General features: G+C 65.5%; 8 protein-coding genes across 8 annotated transcripts; 3 read left to right on the top strand and 5 right to left on the bottom strand.

Moving 5' to 3' along the window:
* Positions 1 to 131: 131 nt before the first annotated feature.
* PWP1 (rRNA-processing protein PWP1) lies at positions 132 to 2300 on the top strand (the record flags this gene model as incomplete). The annotated part of the gene is made up of 6 exons (XM_076646663.1): positions 132 to 352; positions 441 to 667; positions 750 to 829; positions 903 to 1946; positions 2013 to 2107; positions 2168 to 2300. 6 exons carry the CDS (start codon positions 132 to 134, stop codon positions 2298 to 2300), a joined length of 1800 nt encoding a protein of 599 aa, XP_076507905.1.
* Positions 2301 to 2478: 178 nt separating this feature from the next.
* JCM10292_007573 (uncharacterized protein) lies at positions 2479 to 3926 on the bottom strand (the record flags this gene model as incomplete). The annotated part of the gene is made up of 4 exons (XM_076646662.1): positions 2479 to 2481; positions 2575 to 2727; positions 2801 to 3580; positions 3639 to 3926. 4 exons carry the CDS (start codon positions 3924 to 3926, stop codon positions 2479 to 2481), a joined length of 1224 nt encoding a protein of 407 aa, XP_076507904.1.
* Positions 3927 to 4369: 443 nt separating this feature from the next.
* On the bottom strand, positions 4370 to 5546 carry JCM10292_007572 (uL13 family ribosomal protein; the record flags this gene model as incomplete). The annotated part of the gene is made up of 5 exons (XM_076646661.1): positions 4370 to 4558; positions 4626 to 4769; positions 4832 to 4954; positions 5246 to 5305; positions 5373 to 5546. The coding sequence occupies 5 exons, from the start codon at positions 5544 to 5546 to the stop codon at positions 4370 to 4372; spliced, it is 690 nt and encodes a 229-aa protein (XP_076507903.1).
* A 499-nt stretch (positions 5547 to 6045) lies between these two features.
* On the bottom strand, positions 6046 to 8612 carry NGG1 (histone acetyltransferase NGG1; the record flags this gene model as incomplete). Its single annotated transcript, XM_076646660.1, has 7 exons — positions 6046 to 6567; positions 6644 to 7063; positions 7126 to 7374; positions 7433 to 7599; positions 7657 to 7721; positions 7779 to 7845; positions 7904 to 8612. 7 exons carry the CDS (start codon positions 8610 to 8612, stop codon positions 6046 to 6048), a joined length of 2199 nt encoding a protein of 732 aa, XP_076507902.1.
* Positions 8613 to 9328: 716 nt separating this feature from the next.
* Positions 9329 to 14333, top strand: JCM10292_007570 (uncharacterized protein; the record flags this gene model as incomplete). The annotated part of the gene is made up of 16 exons (XM_076646659.1): positions 9329 to 9682; positions 9743 to 9811; positions 9869 to 10337; positions 10407 to 10499; positions 10568 to 10709; positions 10769 to 11054; positions 11119 to 11188; positions 11280 to 11390; positions 11772 to 12006; positions 12097 to 12199; positions 12255 to 12633; positions 12694 to 12852; positions 12911 to 12990; positions 13047 to 14152; positions 14216 to 14251; positions 14315 to 14333. 16 exons carry the CDS (start codon positions 9329 to 9331, stop codon positions 14331 to 14333), a joined length of 3711 nt encoding a protein of 1236 aa, XP_076507901.1.
* A 248-nt stretch (positions 14334 to 14581) lies between these two features.
* ADK1 (adenylate kinase ADK1) lies at positions 14582 to 15777 on the bottom strand (the record flags this gene model as incomplete). The annotated part of the gene is made up of 5 exons (XM_076646658.1): positions 14582 to 14668; positions 14744 to 15074; positions 15144 to 15351; positions 15413 to 15493; positions 15594 to 15777. The coding sequence occupies 5 exons, from the start codon at positions 15775 to 15777 to the stop codon at positions 14582 to 14584; spliced, it is 891 nt and encodes a 296-aa protein (XP_076507900.1).
* Positions 15778 to 16529: 752 nt separating this feature from the next.
* JCM10292_007568 (uncharacterized protein) lies at positions 16530 to 18730 on the bottom strand (the record flags this gene model as incomplete). Its single annotated transcript, XM_076646657.1, has 6 exons — positions 16530 to 17150; positions 17239 to 17481; positions 17549 to 17648; positions 17732 to 17894; positions 17969 to 18342; positions 18399 to 18730. 6 exons carry the CDS (start codon positions 18728 to 18730, stop codon positions 16530 to 16532), a joined length of 1833 nt encoding a protein of 610 aa, XP_076507899.1.
* A 333-nt stretch (positions 18731 to 19063) lies between these two features.
* JCM10292_007567 (DCN1-like protein) lies at positions 19064 to 20563 on the top strand (the record flags this gene model as incomplete). The annotated part of the gene is made up of 7 exons (XM_076646656.1): positions 19064 to 19066; positions 19160 to 19472; positions 19537 to 19784; positions 19856 to 19953; positions 20021 to 20273; positions 20338 to 20446; positions 20505 to 20563. The coding sequence occupies 7 exons, from the start codon at positions 19064 to 19066 to the stop codon at positions 20561 to 20563; spliced, it is 1083 nt and encodes a 360-aa protein (XP_076507898.1).
* Positions 20564 to 20675: the final 112 nt, after the last annotated feature.

Raw genomic sequence — 20675 nt, 5'->3', positions numbered from 1 at the left:
CAGTAGGACCCCCAGCCTCTAGCACCGGCCCTACGCGCTCTAGCAGCAGCTGCACCTCTCTCTCTCCCCTCAGCACCGCCTCCTCGGTCCTCCCACGCTCCCTACCACATCCCACGCCCCGCTTAGCAACAATGACGTCGCTCATCTCGTCCCTCTCGTGGATCCCGCGCGGCGCCGCCGCGCAGCACCCGACCAAGTACGCGGTCGACGCCAGCGAGCTCGAGCGCGTGCAGGGCCTCGCCAAGGGCCAGCTCGACGCCGCAAAGATGGAGCTCGAGCTCGCCAAGCTGCTCGAGGACGAGGATGGCGGCGCGAACGAGGGCGAGGGCGAGGGAGACGAGGACTGGGAAGAGTGAGTCTCGCGGTCGAGCTGGCGTCGTGCTGCCTGCACTCTCTCTCTCGAGTGGATGGCTGACTGAAATCTGCTCGCCGCGTCACAGTGAGGACGGATCTGCCGCCGAGAACGGCGATGAGGACGCCGACATGGCCGTCGACGGCGATGAAGGTGATGCAACGGCCGCAGCTGCAGCTGCTGCCAAGCGCATCAAGGCGGCCGCGAAGGGCTCGGCAGGGGCTGGCGCAGGAGCAGCAGCGACGAAGGGGGACGAGGATGACCTGGCGATCTACGACCTCGACAACTACGACGAGGAGGAGAGCGGAGGTGTCGGTGCGTTTCCCTCTCTATCGGGGCTGGATTGCATCGCTCAGGACAGGTAACTGACGCCTTTGTCGATTTGCTGACTCTGCAGCGATGGGCGCATTCAGCAACATCAAGGGCCTGACTTACTACGGCAATAACGACGAGGACCCTTACATCACCCTCGAGTCGGTACGTAGCGCCTGTCTCTCGCTCTTGCAGACGAAATTCACGCTTACTCCTACCCCGTTGTTGACACGAGCAGAAGCAGGAGGACGCGGAGCTTGAGCGGGAAGAGCTCGAGGTCCGGCCGACGGACAACCTGCTTGTCGCGGCAAAGACGGAGGACGACATCTCGCAGCTCGAGATCTACGTCTACGACGACCGCGAGGAGAATCTCTACGTTCACCACGACCTCCTCCTCCCCGCCATGCCGCTCTGCCTCGAATGGCTCGACTTTTGCCCCGGCCGGACCGAGGCGGACGACCAGAAGGGCAACTACGTCGCCGTCGGCACGCTCGACCCCGAGATCGAGATCTGGTCCCTCGACGTGGTCGACGGCCTGTACCCGGACGCGATCCTCGGCCCGCCGCCCAAGGATCCCAACGCCCCGCAGCCCGAAGAATCCGCCGCCGCCACTCCCGCATCGACCGACGCATCGGGCAAGAAGAAGAAGAAGAAGAAGGCCAAGAAGCCCAAGGTGGTCGCCAACGCCGAGTACCACGTCGACGCCATCCTGTCGCTGTCGTGGAACCGGTCGCACCGCAACCTGCTCGCGTCGTCGTCGGCCGACAAGACGATCAAGCTGTGGGACCTCTCGCGCCCGACTTCGTCGCCTGCGCTGCGCTCCTTCGACACGCTCCACGGCGACAAGGTGCAGAGCGTCATGTGGAACCCGAAGGAGCCGACCGTGCTCCTCTCGGGCGCGTGGGACGGCACCGTGCGCGTGTTCGACTCGCGCGCGCCCGACGCCGGCGTCGGGACCAAGGTCGACTCGGACGTCGAGTGCCTCCGGTGGGACCCGTGGGAGCCCGCGTCGTTCCTCGTCTCGATGGAGAACGGCTGCGTGCAGGCGTACGACTCGCGCATGCTCGCCGTCGCCAAGGAGCCGTCGAGCGTCCAGCGCGGCAAGAGCCTGTGGACCCTCGCGGCGCACGACTCGAGCGTCGCCAGTCTCGACATTAACCCGCTTGTGCGCGGCTGCATTGTCACCGGTGGCACGGACAACATGGTCAAGGTCTGGAACGTCGCAGAGCAGGACGGCGGCAAGCGCAACATCTCGCTCGTGACGGCGCGCGACCTCGGAGTGGTGCGTCTAGCGTTCCTTACTGCTCGCCTGCGTTACTCGGCTGACAGTCTTTTCACTCTTCCACAGGGCAAGGTCTTCTCGGCGTCGTACTGCCCCGACGACCCGGCAACTCTTGCTGTCGCCGGCTCAAAGGCGAACCTGCAGATCTGGGACACGTCGACGTACGTCTGCCCCATCGTGCCCTTCATGAGTACGCGACTCACGCGCTTCTCGCCCTGCAGGAACGCCGGTGTTCGCGCCGCTTTCGGTGATCAGCTCCGCGCGCTCGGCAAGGAGTTCAACAAGTCGGGCGGTGGCATCGTCGGGGTGGTGGACGATGACGAGGACGAAGACTTTTCGGGAGAGGAGGACTGATCGCATGTTTCGACGCCGCGTGAGCCCAGCTTGTTGTATTCTCGTACCGCCGCGTGCTCGGCTGTAGTGCTAGCCGTGCCCGGCTTTTGCTCTCCTGGCTCTCGGGAGCGTGCGAGAGCCGGACGACGAAGACAACATGATGCGGTGATTGCTACGGAAAGTCCCCCAAAGCCCCTATCTACTGCTCCAGCGCCAACAAGGGGTGTCATCTAGTCAGCACCACTCCGACAGTCGCAGCACACACGAGGGAGAAGGCGATCAACCACGGACGCACAAGCTCGCCCTGGTCTCTCCGCACCGCCGTCGACGCCCCGTTCGTGTTGGCCAGGTCGGCCGTCGGGTCCAGCCCGAGGTACTCGGCCACGGTGAGGCGCACGATCAGGCTCCAGGCTTTGATAGTCGGGAGGTCAAGCGCGGAGGCGTCGTCCTGCGAACCCAGGGGCGGGTGAGCCGGTCTGTCGGCGATACTGCGCAGGCGGAACGGAGACGAAGTGACTCACGGCGATGGTATGCCAGACTTGCGGGAACGGCACCGAGATGAGGTGCACGATGGGCACGCCCTCGCGCAAGAAAGGCAAGTGGTCGTCCTCGATCTGTCCGCCGTAGCTCTGCCCGCCCGAGCGCGGGACAAAGAAGCTGCGCTCGCGCGCGCCGAGCTTGCCGCGCTGCGCCGTGTACTGATCGCCCTCGACTCCGGGCCAGAGCAGGCCCGCGCGCCCGAGGCGCTCCTCGGCATGCGCAAACTCGTCGAAGAGCCACCCTGTCGGCGTGAAGAAGTTGCGGGTGACGGGGTTGGGCGCGCCGAGGAGGTCAAGCAAGACAAAGTGCGAGATGCGCCGCAGAGGCGAGCGGGGCGTCGAGCGGATCGCAGACGGCGAAGCGTCCGTCTGCGCCCATTTGCGCGCGAGGTGCCGCGCACCGTAGATCGAGTCGGTGTGCGTCCACTCTTGGAATGCCTCCTCACCGTCAAAGAAGATGATCTGGAGCGTCTCGCCCTGCCCGTCGCGCCCCTCTTCGCCGCCGTCCTCCGCTACGCGCGCCTTACGGGCGTCGAGCCAGGGAGTCAAAGCGGTCGCAACGTCGAGCAGCATGGCGCACGGGGCAGCCGAGTCGGTCGCGCCGATAAACTGGTCTTCTGGATGTGTCGGAAAGTATTTCGAGTCGATGTGCGCCGCGAGGACAAGCCGCCGAGGTGCCGAGGGGTCGTGCGTGAAGACGAGATTTTTGAACGGCTTCCTCCCAATGGGCGTGTCGTCTTCAAACTCGTCCACCTCAACGTCCTGCAGATGCACGTGTCAGACTCGAGAGCCTGGAATCACAGGCGGAGCGAGAGCGTGCCCATCCGAGGCGCTTGAAATGGCCCTCCACCATCCCCTGGACCCTCGTCAAGTTTGCGCTGCCCGGCACGCGCGGCACGAGCAGCCTCGCGAGTTCCGAGCCCGCATCGGTCCAGTCGAGAGTCTTGTCGAGGTCAGACAGCGCGGCGAGGTCGCTCATGGCCCCTTCCGACAGCGGCGCGTATGTCGGGTTGCGCTTCTTGAGGATGTGCGGGCGCGGCCGGGCAGCGCCTGCGAGCGTGCACAGCAGGGCGAGCACGAGCCACGCCGTCGTGAGCTGCGTGCGCATCCTCCCGCGACAGCTGCGTCGGCCAAGAAAGCGACCTCCGAGGGGGAGCGGCGAGCGGGGTTCCGGCGGTTCTGCGGCGGCGCGCTGAAGATGTGTGTGCAGTGCACGACGCTGGCGGGTGCTCGAACCGCGAGGGAAGACAAAGACGTGTAAAGGCGAGGGACGAAAGAGGAGCTTCGCTCTCACGCCGAACTCACGCAGGCAGACCAAAGCGAAAGGAGGGGTCGGGCAGGGCAGCAGGTGGCATTCCAACGGCCCGTCCATCACACACAACAAACACGCGCGAGGGGCCCACGATGCCAGCGCCCCTCCTCGTTTCCCCTCGCTCCTCCGTTCCCGCGCCTCGCATCCGTTCGCAACACACACTCGACACACGGCCCAGTTCACCCGGCGCGCGCGCACTCCACAGTCAAGTGGAGCGCGCACGAACAGCAGGGGCGAATTTAGGCGTAGCCGAACGCGGCGAGCTTCTCCGAGATGGGGGCAGCCTTGGTCGCCGACTTGAGCGCCGCGACCTGGGCCTTCTGCGCCGCCGACTTGCGCTCGTAGAACGCGGCCGCCTTGACCTTGCGCTTCTCCTCGAGGCGGTCAACGACGTCACGGTACGACCAGCCGACCTCGTGAGACAGGCGCTGCGGGTCGCGAACGGGAGGGTCAGCACGCCGCGCCGAGTGGGGCAGCGCGAGGCCGGCAACGCACCTTGATCGTGCAGTACTTGCGGCCGGGCTTGAGGCGGAGGACGCGGAGGGCCTGCGGGACGACAACCTTCTTCTTGCGGTCGTAGGGAGGGGGAACACCCTCGAAGACCTTGAGCCTCTCCATGGCCGCGGTGCCGCGAGCGGTCTGTGAGGAGCACTCGTCAGCACTCCTCTGGATTGCGCTAGGCGGGCGCAGCGACAACGCACCTTGTGGGGGACCATGCCGCGGATGGTGCGGTAGAGGATGCGGGACGGGGCGCGGTGGTGGAAGGGGCCAGACTTCTTGGGGTTGACAAGGTGGCGCTTGTTAAGGAACTCGTGGTACCGGAGCTGTGAGCGCGACAGGGCGTCAGCATGTTCGGGACGCAGCCAGCGGATCCACCTGTGTCGTGCTCCTCGTCAACCCTGACGCCGTCATCCCGACCCTGCCGCTCTACGCCCTCGAGTGGCGTAACCTCTCTAACGCTGATCCCGACCCCTCGCTGTTCCTCTGCATCCTTCTGCTCGTGCCGTGCGAGAGCTGCGACCCATGCGCCGAGCCGCGCTCGTCCTCCCTCAAGTCGCCATTCCGTCTCCCTCGTCCCGCCTCGCGCGCTGCCGGACGATGGGTGCGCAGCTGACCTTGGCACGGAAGAACGAGCCCGAAACGTTGATGAGCTCCGTGCGGACCACAACGACCTTCTGCAGGGGCGCTCGAACAGCGGGGTCAGCTCGAGTCGGTGGAGGACGGGGAAGGGGGACGGCGGACCTGGCCGTTGAGGAGCTGCTTGGCGACGATGGACGCCAGACGGCCAAGGAGGTGGCCCTTGCCGTCGATGACAATAGGAGCGGCGGACTGAGTCTGAGGGTGCGAAGGAGCCGGGTCGGAGGGGGGCAGACACGGGCGAGCGGCGCAAGGAGGGGCAGGGGCGTAGGTCAGCATTGCTGCAGAGACTTGTACAGGGGCTGGCAGGGACGCACGGCCTGCATTCGCGCGAAGTTCAGGGGGCGAGGGCGAGGGGACGCAAAGTCGAATGGCGCGAGGGCGGGCGCACGGGCACGGCGGGGGGCAGCGAGAGGGTCAGCGCGGGTGTGGGCAGGCGGGACAGGGCGCTGCACGGACCATCGTTTCCCCTGTTGACTTGGCCTGAGCTGCGAGAGCGCGACGGGTCGAAAAGGGCGAGAGGCCGCCCGCGCGCTCGGGCAAGCTCCCGCCTGCGACGACGACGACGACCCGCGCCCTCTCCGCCGCCCTCTCGCGCGCTGGTTGCATGCTTCTTGCGTCTTTGTGCGTAGCCTACAACCAGCTCTGTCCGCCCCAGCGAGGGATCCGGTCAGCGAGAGTGCTTCTCCTCCCCCTCCTTCCTCCCGCTCCCTGCACGACACTCAGAGTGATGCAACACGGGAACTTCATTGTTACTGCTTCTCTGCCGTGCTCCAGACTAGACTGGCGCTGCTGCTACTGCCCCGCCACCGCTCGCCGGCTCGTCGTCGTCCAGCAAGCCCTCGAGCTCTTCGTACACGCTCGTCTCGGGCAGGCCAAAGAAGCGCCCGCGGTCGCCGCCGTCCTCCTCGAAGAACGGCTTGAACGTGCTCACGAGGCGGTCGCGCTTCTCGACCGCCTCGACGAGGTCGGCGCTCACGGGCGCCTTGCTCGGGTCGCCGTCGCCCGCGCCCGCCCCGCCCGCCGCCGCGCCGCCCCCGCCGCCCGGACGCCGGTCGCGCTCCTTGCCCTTCTTCTTCTTCTTGACGTCGACGCGCATGCGCTTGGTCCACCCGGCCTCGATCACACGCTCCTGCGCGTCGCGCGCCGTCTCGTAGTCCTGGTACGCCATCCGGTCCTTGACCAGCTGCTGCAGCACGGCCTTGCGCGCCTCGTTCAGCTCGGTCTGCTGGTGCAGCAGCCGCTGGCACGCGCGCAGCGCTGCCGAAATCTCGTCGTCCTCGCGCGACGACCAGTCGACCTGCAGGGCGGGTCCGGCTCGTCAGCTTCACTAGTTTGTGGAGTAAGTGTGCATCCGCGAATGAAGAGAAGCGCACCTCTTCGTCGGGCAACACGCCGAGGTACCGCAACTCGCGCTTGACGCGCTCCTCGAGGTCGACCGCATCGAGCTGCAGCTTGGGCTGAAGCGGCGCCGCGTCGTCCCCTGCGCCCTCGCCCGCGCCGTTCGCGCCCTCGCCCGCGCCGTTCGCGCCCTCGTCCTCGAGCACGCCCGCCGCGCTGCTGCCGCCGACTGCGAGCGCAGCCATGAGCCTCTCGCTGAGCGGGCCGAGGAAGACGTTCTCCGTCTGGAGCGCGTCCTCCGTCAGGGCGTCGGGGCGCAGGCGCGGGAGGACGGGCGGCTCGAGCGGAGAGACGTAGTAGCCCGATGCGGGCGCCCCTCCCGTGTCTTCCTCCTCCCACCGGTCGAGGTAGTGTTTGCCCAGGGGCGGGATCAGGTAGGGCGACATGTCTTCCGGCTGCAGCGGCGTGAAAGGGTCAGCCGGCGTGTCAGATCAACGCAAGTAGATTGTGAGCGCACCTTGGCAGCAAGGAAGGCCAGATCGTCCTCGCCAAACGGCCGCAGGTACGCGTCGACCCAGTTGGTAAAGGTCGAATGCGCAATCTGCTGCCCGGGCTTGGCATTCGAGAAGTCGCCCGAGACGTCGGCCTGTCGCTTCGGGGTCGGAGGAGGCGGGACGGCGGGCGGTCGAGGCGGCGCGAGCGAGACGGAGGGGACGTAGAACGCGCTGGCGGATCCGGGCGCAGGCGGCTTGATCGGGATCGAGTGCTACAGATACGAACGGTCAGACCCGCATGCACGTGCTGATCACGAAGACACGACAAACCTTGGTGAAGCGCTCCTCTTTGAGCTTGCGCTCGATGAGGGTTGAGCCATCGATGCCGTTCTGCCGCAACGCAGCAGTATGATGCGAGGATTGAGGGGCGAAGGAAGCGGGAGAAGGCGACTCGCTGATCGAGTCAAGTGTGCGGACCTTTTGCAGCAGAGGGCGGTCTGCGAACAGAGCTGATGAGCAAGTGGATCGCAACGAGAACGGGTAGACAAGCACACCGTCGTCTGAATCAGATGCGTCCGAATCGACTACATGATCTCGCTTGCGCTTCTTGCGGTCGGAACTGCAGAGAAGAGCTGTGTGAGAATCGTGCTGGGACGAGATGAAGGAGTGGACGGACTGTCGAGGCGGTTTGGGCTGCGCAACCTCGTCTTCCAGATCAGGCGAAACGACCTGGGAGCGTGCACCTATGAAACCAAAGCGTGAGCGAGAGGAAAGAACGGGGCAGGACGGATAGAAACGAACCCTTTGCAGGGGCTTTTGATGCAGGAGTTGCGGTGCCAGACGGGGTCCCCCTCGACGACGGAGCCGCGGAAGCATCGCCCATCGAGGTGTCACCGTCCCCGTCCGTCCGCCGCTGCGCCTCGTTGTTCTGCACAACCTGCAGCACGTCGGCCGCGCGCTGCTTGTCCTTCGAGTCGCGAACCTTGCGATCGTCGTCGCCCGGCTCAGGTTTGACCTGCTGCGCCTGCTGTCGTTCCTGCTGCTTTTGCTGCTGCGCCCTCCGCGCCTGCTCGCGCTGCTCTTCGTCGCGTAGACGCTCAGCGCGCTCGCGCTCGGCCTTCTCGGACCGCTCGCGCTCCCGCCGCGCATCCTCCTCATCTCGCCGCCGTTTCCGCTCGGACGCCTCGCGGCCCCGGACCGCTTCATCGCTCCCACCAGCTGCCCCCGCGCTCGCGCTCGCACTCGGAGGAGGCCCGGTGCGCGCGGCGAGCAGCGCGCGGTTGGCCGCGATGCACTCTTTGCGGTTGTTGGCAACCATGCGAGAGAGCGTCAGGCTCGCGTAGAGATTCGACAGGTCACTCGACGGGATGGGCCCCGTGCCCTGTGCGCAGAGGCGGATCGGCGCATTTGGCGGCGGAGGTGGCGGGATGTTGAACGGCAGGAACTCGCTCGCCGGTGAGGCGGATGGCGCTGGAGGTGCCGGCGCCCCGTGGTGCGGCGGGGGTGCCATGGCGGCAACAACACGCGAAGCTGTGCGAGATCAGGCAGTGTCAGCGTGTCCTACTGCACGAGAAAGAGCAGTCTGCTGGGCGAAATGCCGGGGATGGAGGCGCGAGTGGAGCGCGATGTCAAAAGCCCATTATCCCACACTAGGGCCCGCCGCGAGACAGAGAACGCGTCTCTAACGCCCTCGAGTGTATCGCCGGCGATCACAGCCCTTTAGGGCGGGGCTGCTGGATGGGGAGGCGGTGTTTGCCGACCCCCATTTCGCGCGTGTATACGGCCATCCGAGCGTGCCCGATGAGCATGCACGGCTGGCACTCACCCTGTAGACCTGCCTCGTGCCCCCCAAACTGGTCCCGACGGTCGTGGTAACGCGATGAAGGCAGGTGTGGGACCAGCAGAGTCCGGCCAGTTCGTCGCCGACGGCTCGTTCGTCGAGGCAGGCGGGCTCAAACAGCCAAAGGCAGCAGCTCGCACGAGCGCGTCTGTCCGATGCAAGCTTCGGGAGAGCGTGGGGCGAGCGCGTCCTCCGCACGACTTGGCCGCGGCGCTTGATCCCGTCACCACAGTCGGCTGCTTTCTCGCAGCTCGCCGAGCTCGGCTGACTAGCTCAACTACCCTGCACACACTCTACAAGACTCTCAAAAGTCGAACGAAGCCCGACGAGCGAGTGTAGCGCGCTCTGGGCTCGCCTTTCCGCGACAACACTCGCGTCCAGCGACCATGCCGCCCGCCTCGCACCTTACAGCAGGACCGAGCGACGGCTACGAGCTGGCAGATAGTTCGCCTGCGCTCAGTCGCGCCGACAAGGGAAAGGAGCGCGAGGTCGATGGGCACACCGACCTGGACGACAGCGACGACGAGGTCGAGGGACTCTTGGCTATCCGGGGCGAGCCTGTCTCGACGCTCGAGGAGTCGACTGAAGACGACGCGGCGCTAAGCGGGATGGAACGCCATGCGGGAGCAACGGGCGTTGACGACCGACCGCCGCGAGCGAAGGGTTCGCTGGTTCAACGGATGTTAGGCGGTATGACGAAGCAGCAGCGCAAGACATTCACGTCCGAAATGCTGCGCGAGGTGCGTCTTGCTCTCTGAACTCGCGGGTAGACTCTTGCGCTGACCCTGCTGGCTCTGCAGACTCTCCCAGTCCTCTTGCTTTCGCTCGTTGGAGCCGTTTTGACGGGCGAGCTGCTCCAGCGACTACAGGTGCGTAGCATCAACCTGACAATTCTGACATTGCTGACTGCAGAATCGACCCCGCAGACCTGGCGCGTCTTCATTCGCATCGAGGAGCTCTTCATTCTCATCCCCATCCTGCTCAATCTCAAGGGCAACCTCGAGATGAACCTCGCCGCACGTTTCTCAACCTCTGCCAATATTGGCGAGCTCGACCTGCGCCTGACGCGCCGCTCGCTCATCACGGGCAATCTCGCGCTCCTGCAAGTGCAGGCGCTCATCGTCTCGCTCATCTCGGGCCTCATTGCCTTCATCCTCGGCATGGTGTCGCGCAAGGGCGTCCACCACGCGCTGCAGCACCCTATACACAACGCCGGCTCGGCGACGAACGCGGCCGCGGGCGGGTTGGACGCGACGGAAGCCCTTCGTGGAGGCTACTTCGAGGCCCTCCTCGTCCTCTGCGTGAGCATGCTTGCGGCAGGTTTGAGCAGCGGGATCCTCGGCAGCTTCATGTGCTCCCTCGTGGTTCTCTGTCGCCGCTTCCGCGTCAATCCGGGTGCGTATGCTTTTCTCGACCCGAGCGGAGCGGACCTTTCACTTACGTTGAAGTGTGATATGTGAGCAGATAACATCGCCACGCCTATAGCCTCGGCCCTCGGCGACATAGTGACGCTCGTCATTCTCGGTGGATTGAGCAGCCTCTTCATTCTCTTTATGGGTGCGCTTTCGCCCATCTCGCCCATTTTTCAGCAATGTAGACCCGACTGACTTTCGCGCCCTCTGCAGGCACGATTGTCTCGACATTCGTGTTCATCGCACTCCTCGGCGCCATCGCCGTCTGCGTCTACTTGACCTTCCGCAACGCTTACGTGCAAGAGCTTCTCACGGTCGGGTGGGGTCCACTCTTCGCTGCCATGGCCATCTCCAGGTGCGTAGCCAATTCTTCCGCACGACGACCCGACCACTTAGAATAATCTCGACATGCAGCGGCTCCGGCCTCGTTCTCGAAACCTACGTCAACGCCTACCCGGGTTTCGCACTCGTCTCGCCCGTCTTCACCGCCCTCACAGCCGTCCCCGGCGCCATCTTCGTGTCGCGCATCTCGACCGCGCTGCACTCGAACCGCCGCGAACACTACTTTGTCGTCGCGGCGACGCTGTTCGTGCTCACGTGCCCCGTCGTGCTGGCGTTCCTGGGTTTCGTCAAGTTGACGGGGCAGGTACCCGTCACGGGCGCGTTCGCTGGAGGCTTCGTGGTGGTCACGATGATTCAGGTGCGCTCACCACCTTGAACCGTCAACTCGAGCATCACGAAGCTGATCACGAACCGTCCATCAGACTGCCCTCGCCCTCGTGCTCGCCCATCAAGGCTCTCTCCTCCTTTGGAAGCTCGACTACGACCCCGATGGTGCGTATATCAACTCCTTTGACCTGTCTCATGTCGTGCTTCGACACGCAACACACTGACAAGCCTGCTCGACCGATCTCTCCCTGTGCAGTCTACGCTCTTCCGCTCCTCACATCCCTCCTCGACGTGACAGGCCAGCTCCTCCTCGTGGCAGCGTACGTTGCTTCGGGTCTCAAGGGTACCGGATCCGCTGTCGCCGAAGGTGCAGCAGATGAGGCGGCCGAGGTACTGGGCGAGACACTGCGAGCCGCGATGACGCTCGTGAGGCTCGCGTGAGCCAGACCCGCGGGCACTTTGAGGTTGTACAGGGCGTCAAGCCGCACGCATTGCATCACCGCATTACCGCATCAGCGCGCTGGATCTGGGAAGCAGACGCGGAAACAGTCTGAGCGAGACCGGTGTTTTGACCTGACCGTATCCAGTGACGCGTCACACGTTGCCGAGTGCTGGCCAAGCGACTGGGCGAGCGGGACACTTGAGCGCGAGAGGCTGGGCCCAATTGCCCGGACAAGGACCGAGAGTGGGGGAAAGGAGCCGCACCTCGCTCCTCTCGCGTCCCCTCACGCTGCTCCCGAATCTGCAGCGAGGCTGCAGAGACTGACAGACAAGCTGGCAGCCGCGTCCCCGCCGTCCCCGCTCGCGTCTCCCTCGATCGCCGTCGCCGCTCGCCTCGAGTCCATCTCGCTCGAGCTGCCCTCGCCTGCGCCCGCGACCATCGAGCGCCTCCCGCCAGAGCTCATCGAGGCCGTCGGTAAGGCCGTGTGTCGCCTCACCCCCGTCGGCCCGCCCACAGAGCTCGGCCACCTCCTCGTCCTCAGGTGCGCTTCCCCTGTCCGGCACCTCGGCAACGGCCCGCAGAGCGCTCGAAGACCGGTGGGACGCCTCGCTGACAGCGTGCATGTCCGCAGTCGTCGCTTCTACGACGTGCTCGGGCCGAAGAACGCTGGCTTCTATGCCGACCTCTTCAAGGAGCGCTTCGACGCCAAGAGCGTAGAACGGCGATGGACGCAGGCGAGTGCTCTTCGCGCGTTGCCACGCATCCAACGACTGACCGAATGCACTGCAGATGCGTCGAATCGAGGAGAAGCGCGAGAAGCGGGCACTGCTCGAGACGCTACCGGAGGTCAAGGTCGACACGGACCTGCAGCTCAATCCCATGTCGAGCATTACCCGCCCGTCGAGCCCGTCCGACTTCGAACCGGACAACAAGTCGCCCTGGCGGCCGCTGACGAACCGCGACTATGCTGCCGAGTTCAAGCGGCGCTGCGCCGTCCTGCGCAAGATGCGGACGGCTGTCGTCAACCAGGCGATCCCGCCTAGTAGCTCGCGCCCGAGCAGTCCGAGGCTGCAAGCTTTCACGCCGCGACACGGCAGGCCGACGCTACCGGAGCCGGACGACCTCACACAGAACCTGTGGACCTGCTACCTGATGCTGCTCGAGAATGGTGCGCCTTCTTTCCCGTCCGGTTTCACCTGTTTTGAGACTCACTCCGTGCGTCGTTCAGACGGCAAGAACCTTCCTCATCTGCTCGAATACGCCGACCTCCGTTCATACATGCGACTCTTCTACGATCACTCGCTTCTTGCGGAGGCGCTCAATCCGGGCTGGCCGCGACAGACGGCAGGAAGGGCATTGGGGCTATGGATTGGGTGGCTCGGAGGCGGTGCGTACGAGCGCTACGTTATCGGCCCACCCATACTAACGGCAGTCAACTCTCGCAGACGACCTTTCGAAGGAGACGCAGCAAGAGTCGGACGAGCGCTTCTTTGTGCTCAAGCCATACGTGTTTGCCGCACATAAGGTGCTTTCACCAGATGTGCCCGCAGATAATGCAGACACTTACCTGGACCTCCGCAGTTCGACGCTTTCTTCGCGCCGTGGACTATCCCTTCGCTGCCGGTCACGCGCGAAGACTACCCTGTCCGTCCACCGCCGGAAGGGCCTTTCTTCGCCGACCTGCGCCCGCGCTCCCAAGCACAGGCGATCATGCACATGGGTCGACGCATCGAATTGGCCCCGCCCAACCTCGCACACGCCGCCATCTTCTCCTTCTTCTTCCGCGTCGAGCAGGACCCGGCCGTGCAGAGCGATCTCATGCTCCAAGGACACGGGACTCCTGCACAGCATACCTTCGGCGCGCCGCTCCCGAGCACGACCGGAGCGGGCGGGCAAAACACGCTGACGGCGTCGAGCCGGCCCACCAAGACTTCCCTTCCCGAGCTGTCCTCGCGGCTGCACGACCGCGATTTTACGCGTTTGGCGTCGTGCATCGACCCATACAGCTCGCTCGGGCTGCCCAAGCTGTACACGCGCGGCGACCTGACGGGTAGCTGGGAGGGCCGGTTCTCCTTCTTCGACTTTGACTCGTACCGCGACATGCTCGGCGGACGCATGCGCAGCCTGTACGAGGGCCCGTTCGGCGACCAGCCTCAGGTGTGGAAGCTCGAGGAGCGCGTTGTGCGGCTCGAGCCGGGGCAGAAGCCGGGCGGGAAGGGCCCGTGGCTCAATGCCGGCTTCGAGGTCGGCCAGCCCGGGCCGCAGCGCCCGTCGTTCGGGACGGCCGTGTCGCAGGGGCCAGCCGGCAGGTCGACGTCGCGCCGCCGCGAATCGGTCGACGCCGAGCGCCTTGGGACCGAGGACGCCGCACTGCGGGCGGCGAAGCGCGCGCGCAGCTCGAGCTCGACGGCCTCGAGCAGTGCTGCAGGTGGAAGCAGCAGTGGAGCATGGTGGGAAGACGATGAGGAGGCAGGCTTCGATGATGATCCCGAGGGCGAGTACGAGATCCTCCTGACGGGCACCGGACACTCGGCGTGGGGTCAATTCGTGCTCAAGGGCCGCGTCAGGGCATGGGACGGCATGTTCACCATCATCAAGGAATACACGCCCGACAGTCGCGGGAGGTGGATCTACCGCGGGACGCTCGTCGGAGGTAACCTCGTTGGGAGGTGGCGCGATACCCATACGTGCGTGCCTCGCCTCTCTTCGCCGGCTTGGACCAAGCTCACATCCTTTGCCCTCCGCTGCAGCCCGATTGATCTGAGTGGATATGAGGGAACCTGGATGTGCGTTTCTTGCTGCACTCCAGCTAGCTTTCGTTCGAAGCTGACTGCAGTATGCCCTCGCAGTATGAGTCGCCGGTCATGAGGTCTGTTATCGGTCGTGTACTAGTCTGTCGCGCTCGTGGTCTGTGTCGTTGTTTGAGGGGTCCGCTTTCTGTTGTTTGTATCCGCGCTCAGCTCTTCTTGTTCGTTGCAATTTTGCGTCACAGCCGCCTCGCCTGCTCCAGGAACGCTCGAGCTACTCGTGAGAACTGAAGACAATCGTTGCTTGCATACTTTTTGCCGGGTCACCGCTCCCGCCCCGGTCGAAAGCGCCCCCGCCACGGCGTCTATCTACTGCTTCTGCTGCTCCTCGAAGATCTTCTTGAGGTTGGTCCACACCGTCTTGGGCGCCTGTGCCGCGTCGATACCGGTCCAGATCTGCGAGAGAGCAGGCGTTGTGCGGTGTCAGTGAGGCTGGCGCGGTAGGCAAGAGCGAGATGGACCGAGACGCACGCCCTTCTTCTTGTAGTACTCGGCAACGGGCCCAGTCTGCTGATGGTACGTGTTGAGGCGCTTGTGGAGCGTCTCGGCCGTGTCGTCGGACCGCTGGATGAGGGGCTCGCCCGTCACGTCGTCGGTCATGGGCTTCTTGGGGGGCGCAAACTCCTTGTGGTACGAGCGGCCCGAGGCCGGGTGGATGAGGCGGCCCGTGATGCGCGACACGAGGAGGTTGTCGTCGACGAGGAGCTGGACGGCGTGCTCGACCGGCTGCTTGCGCTTCTCGAGCATGTCGTCGAGCTTCTCGGCCTGCGAGACGTTGCGAGGGAAGCCGTCGAGGATGAAGCTGTGCAGAATGCGAGGGTCAGGACAGAACAGACGAGCAGGCGCTCTGAGAAGGAAAGTCGCGCCGCACCCAAGCTGGCACTCCGGGTTGGTCTCGAGCTGGCTCTTGATCATGCCGATGACAATCTCGTCCGAGACGAGCCCGCCAGCGTCCATGATCTTCTTGGCCTCCTTGCCGAGCTCGGTGCCCTGCTTGACCTGGTCACGGAGCATGTCGCCCGTCGCGAGGTGGCAGACGTTGTACGCGTCCTTGATCTTGGGCGCCTGGGTACCCTTGCCTGCGAGCGTTCGTGTGATGAGCGAGGTGACAGAGGAGGACAGGACCCAAGCGGAACGCACCGGCACCGGGCGGGCCCATGAGGACGAGGCGGAGGTGCTGCGCCGGGGTCAGTGCCTGCTGTGCCGCGGAACCAGTTGCGCCTGTACATGCAAATTCAGCTCAGTGCTGAACTGACGTGGAAGAGTGCCGCAAAAGTCTGTGCAAGTGCCGCTCAGCTGAACTGCATCCTAGCCGACTTACCGCCGGTAGCCGCATGACTCGCGAGAGTGCCCTTGACAGCGTCCTTGGCCGAGTCGAGCGACTCGCCGACCTTGGCCTTTGCGTCCTGGACGGTCGAGCCGGCCTGCTTCTCGAGGCGCTCGATCTTGGCCTGGAGCTGCGAGACGAGCTGCTTAAGCTGTTCGACGGAGTGCGATTCGGACATGCTGTAGAAAGCCGAGCGTGTCAGCGGTGCACAGAAGCGATGAGGGCGCCCCCCTTTGCTCTAGCATGGCCGTAAGCGCTGTGCTTGACGCTGGAAGGCCGGCCTCGTTGTCCAAGGAGCGCAAACGCGTATGCAGACCGCCTCGGAGGCTGTGCGGCTCCGCAAGAGCACGGTCCCTGCTGCACGGGGCCCAGCGCGTTCGTCGAGTCCGGTCGCACCGCTGCTCGTTCCATCCGGCTCATCGCTTCTCGAGGTTGAGACGAGCTCCCGCTCGTCGGCTTCGCATCCCGGTGCCCCGCGCAGACATCCAGATGCCACAAGCGCGTGCTAGAGACGCCGCAGCGGCACTTGCGAGCGCGGCGAGTTGCTGCGCCGTGTGCGTCGCGAGCCGCAGGTTGTGCTGGGCTGGGGGACGAGGATTCGCCGTGCCGCAGCTCGCCGTCGTCTTTGCAGGCGGAAATGGGCTCGGTAGCGTGGTCAGAAGGACCGCAAGCTCACGTTGACTAGGCGGGCGGGGCGGGAAGAGCGCGAGCACGAGGCAGAGCCGACCCCTCTCGCCGCGCCGCTGTCGCCGTCTCCGCCGCCGTTTCGCTCCGGCTGCATACGGCTTCTTCGCACCAGTCCCGAGTCCCGCGCACTGCCGCACACGCACGAGCAGTACTGCAAGAAGGCCTTGCACGTCGAGCAGCCACTACACCGCTGCCCCTCCTTGGCCGTTCGACACCATCACGCGGCCTGTCTCCACTCACTCCTCACTCGTCCTCGTCCTCGTCATCCTCATCCCTTCCCGCCATCCGCGCAAACATCCGCTCCTCCTCTCGGTTCCGCTGGCTCGGCTTTGGCCCCTCGGGATCAAACGGCGACGGGCTCCTCGTCCGCCTCGCGCCCCTCCCGCGCCGCGCGGTCCTCGCCGAGCCCGACTCGAGCTCGTCCGACGTCGAGGGCGGCTCTTCCGATCCCACGCGTGGCGGCGGGAGTGCCGGCGGCGGAGGAGACGGCGAACCGCGCTCCGTCGAGCCCACGCCTGCTGGAGAGAGCGCCTCCAGAGCGACTGCTGCTGCTGCTCGAGGCGAACGCTCAGGCGAGACGAGTCGCACGGAGCGCTTGCGCGGCGCGCGCTCGTCTGGCGCCGCGAGAGGGGCGGCGCTCATTTCGACGTCTGTGTCGGCGAGTGCGGGTGTCGGTGCTGCTGATGAATCCGCGTCGGCAACGACTGGGGGTCCTGCTGCGCCCGCCTGTGGCGCTACCGTCGTCAGCGCCGTCGCTTGCTCCTGCTGAGGCTCTTGCGCCTGCCGCTTCCGCTGCTGCTTGGCCTTGAGCGCCGAGGCACGCGCCTGCGCAATCAGCTCGCGAAACTCGGCCGCGTACTGCTTCTGCGCGTTGCCCAAGACTCCAAGCATCAGTAATCGCTCTGTACGTCTTCGGACAGCTCGGCAGGATGCCAGATAGCGGGCAGCGCACCGCGTGGCTCTTGGCAACGACCGTCTCGACCTCTGCCGCGCCCGCATCGGTCACCTTCTCCCACCGTGCGAGCTCGTCCCTGAGCTCCTTCGCGCTCTTGTGCGCCGAATCGTCCGGCGAAAGGTCGGCGTTTGCGTTCCACAACGTGAGGAACTGCCGGTGCCGGCGCTGCAGGTGCGCGAGCTTCGCGTCGGTGCTGAGGGCGGCCGACGTACTGGGGAGCGTCGTCGGGAGGCCGTAGTCCTGCGTGCGAGAAACCGAGTGAGCAAATGATAGAGATGAGTGCTGACCGACGGTGCCTCGGACGCACGCTCAGCATCTCGCTCAGCTCGGCGACCGACTTGTGCGCGTAGCTTGCGAGCGGTAGTGGCCGCGTCGTGTCAAGGCGCTTACTCTGCCCATCGGGCGACCTGCGATGTGCACGCGGGCGTTACATCAATCCCCAATGCCTCTTGGCGGGAAACGGGAGAAGCAGCGCGAGCAAGCAACTCACTCTCCGTCCGACCCTTTACCCTCGGTCTTCGCGCCGAGCAGCTTGCCCCATGCTGCACTGCTCGACTGTGCAGGTGCGACGCCGTTGCACCGGTCGACGTGCAGCGAGATGAGCGCGTTCTTGAAGTCGCCGCCGCACAGCGGGCACTGGACGATGAGCGAGGCTGTGTACGGAGGGAGTGCAGTGGGTCAGCGCTGCGTTCTGCAGATCTTCCCTGACCTTGAGCAGTGCACGCACGATCTGCGGGGTCCGCGTCCGGCTCGACGGCCCTGCCTTTGCCCTTCCCTGCACCATCCCTCCCTTCCGCGCCCCTGAGCTTCTTCTTCGGCGGTCTCGCGCGCGCTTTCGACCCGCTGCTACTCGCGCCCGACCCACCGCCGCCGTCCTCGACAATCTCGATGTCGGAGCTCGCGCCGTCGTCGAGGACGAGCGGGGCGTCGCGCGGTTCGGACTTGACGGCGGACGAGGAACCCGAGGCTTTGCGCTTGGTCGCGGTGGATGCGGTGTGCGGTGTGCGACTTGTCGATGGAGAGGCAGGCGCAAGCGAGGGAGACGATGGGCCGGCGGAAGCGGAAGAGAGGCAAGCGGCTTGGAGGCGTAGGAGGTCGGGCCTGCACGACTCGTTGTTGTCAGTGCGTGTAGCTTTACGGACGGGTTCGTCACGAACCTGGCGGCCTTCCACTGGCGCACGAGCTCGTCGAGGGCGAGGTTGCGGCGTATACGGTCCTCGTTGGCTTCGAGCGAGCATGTCGGGCAGCGCTTGGTGCGTGCGAGGTACTCGCGGAGGCAGCGCGAGTCGAACGAGTGGGAGCACGTCGTGAGGAGGACGGGCGCCAGGTAGAGCTCTGTGCAGATCGGGCAGCGCAGCGACGAGTCGAGGGCGGAGAGGTGGGGAGACGTAAAGTCGCGCGCCTCGTCGAGGGCTGCGGCGAGGGCGAGCTGGGCTTCGGTCGAGCGTGGCGGGCCCTGCTGTCCCCTCGCACGCTTCCTCGAGGCCATGGCGCGGGCTGGTAGCGGCAGTGACGCGTCGAGGAGCGAGTGCAAGGCGGTCGAGACGGAGCGAGGCTCGAGCGACCGCAGACGCAGTCGAGCTGGCAGGGGCTCTTCCGTTCTCTGTAGAGGGCCTGAGTAGCTCGCACGCGCCACTCGTGCGCGCTGCCCGGTGCGAGCGCGTGACTCTGGCCAAGTTGACATTGGCTCGCTTCCAGGTCGCCCTCTCTCCCGCTGCCCACCGCCGCCGAGGACGCGAGCAGAGCGCCGCTGAGCACGAGAGCCACGGCCACCGCCCTCGCGTCTCTCTGCGCGACCGTCCACCGCGCACTCCGCGCTGCCATGGTCCGCTCCTTCCCTCCCCGCCCGCATCATCGTACTTGACGCTCCTCGCCGTCTCGCCCGCTCTGCTGACGCGCCCGACCTGCACACTCGCAGCCTACCAAGCGCAAGTCGACCCCGAGCTCGAAAGCCGAGCCCGCGTCCAAGAAGCGCTCGACCCGCACCGCCCCCACCACCGCCGCCGGCGCCTCGTCCGACCTCGAAGTCGACGCCGCGCCCGCCAAGGACACCACGGGGGCCACGTCGTCCAGGTCCAAGGGCAAGGGCAAGGCTGCCAGCTCGGCCGCGCCCAAAAAGTCCAAGAAGGCGGCCAAGGTCGTCGAGCTGAGCGACTCGAGCGACTCGGACAGCGGCAGCAGCGACGTCGTCATCCAGCCCAAGAAGGCCAAGAAGCCCCTCAAGAGCAAGAGTGCGGACTTGCAGCAGCGATGGGTGCGGGACGACTCGCTGACCAGACGCACGCATGCCCGCAGCGTCGACCAAGATGAAGAGCAAAGCGGCGCGCGCTGCCTACTCGCCCGTCGAAGGCTCGACGTCGACCCCTGCCGAGTCGTCGAGCTCGACGGCGGCGGGCAAGAAGAGCAGGCCGGCCAAGACCGCGTCATTCGAGGTTGCGTTCCCCGACTGGTTCGCCCAGTTCGAGGAGGCGGGCGAGAAGGGCAAGATGGGCGGCGAGGGCATCGAGAAGCTCTTTGGCGAGATGGACCTGTCGATGGAGGGCGTGCGTCGCCTCACACAGCGGTTTCCGATGCCGCGGACCGTCTTGCTGACGGCGCCTCGTTGCCCTTGCAGGCGCACCCGTTCATCCTGGCCTGGAAGGTCAATGCCAAGCCCGGGAGCTTTGGCTCGTTCTACTCCAAGGATTTTGAGCCCGTATTCCGCGTGCAAGGGTACGCATGCGGCCAGCTCGCCTTCATCGCTCCGGCTTGTCCTGAACCTTTGCCCTCTGTCTCGCAGCATCGACTCGTCGGACAAGCTCAAGAGCTTCCTCGTCAAGTCGGAGAAGAGTGTGATGACGCCTCACGAGTCGGCTGTCGAGGCGAAGACGTCGCCCGACGCGCTGGCCTTCCGACAGTTCTACACCTTCCTCTTCCCCTTCCTCCGCCCCGAAGGCGCAAAGACCGTCCCCGCCGAGATGGCTATCGCCATGTGGAGTGTTGTCCTCGCGCCCAAGTTCGAGCTCGCCAAGCGCTTTGTCGAGTATGCGACGGTGCGTTCGTGGGTCTCGAGCGGTTCTTTGGCAAGTCGCTGACCTCCCTCTGTTCTCGTCGCAGGAACAAGGCGAAAGGTTCAAGGCCGTGTCAATTGACCTCTGGACGCAGCTACACGAGTTCTGCGAGGCGGTCGAGCCTGATCTCAGCGGGTGGAGCGAAGACGACGCCTGTTGGTCCCGTCTCGTTTCCGCCTCGTCTCGCTGCGTCCTGACCCGGTTCTTCCACAGGGCCTTCTGCTATCGACTCGTTTGTCGAGTGGAAGAAGGAGAAGGACGCCGCGTCCTAGCCCCGCCGCCGTCGTGTCGCCTGTCGTTCCCGCCTTTGCATGTCTCGTTCGCTCTCTCGTCCCGCATGTTCAGTAGCCCTGCCTCCCTTTTGCTTGCCACTACCTTTGCTCT

The sequence above is a fragment of the Rhodotorula paludigena genome (assembly GCF_050403205.1).
Source record: "Rhodotorula paludigena JCM10292 DNA, Rt_paludigena_JCM10292v1_ctg5, whole genome shotgun sequence".
In the NCBI taxonomy this organism is placed as follows: domain Eukaryota; kingdom Fungi; phylum Basidiomycota; class Microbotryomycetes; order Sporidiobolales; family Sporidiobolaceae; genus Rhodotorula; species Rhodotorula paludigena.
The sequence above is the reverse complement of the archived record's forward strand: the minus strand, read 5'-3'. Positions and strand labels throughout refer to the sequence as shown.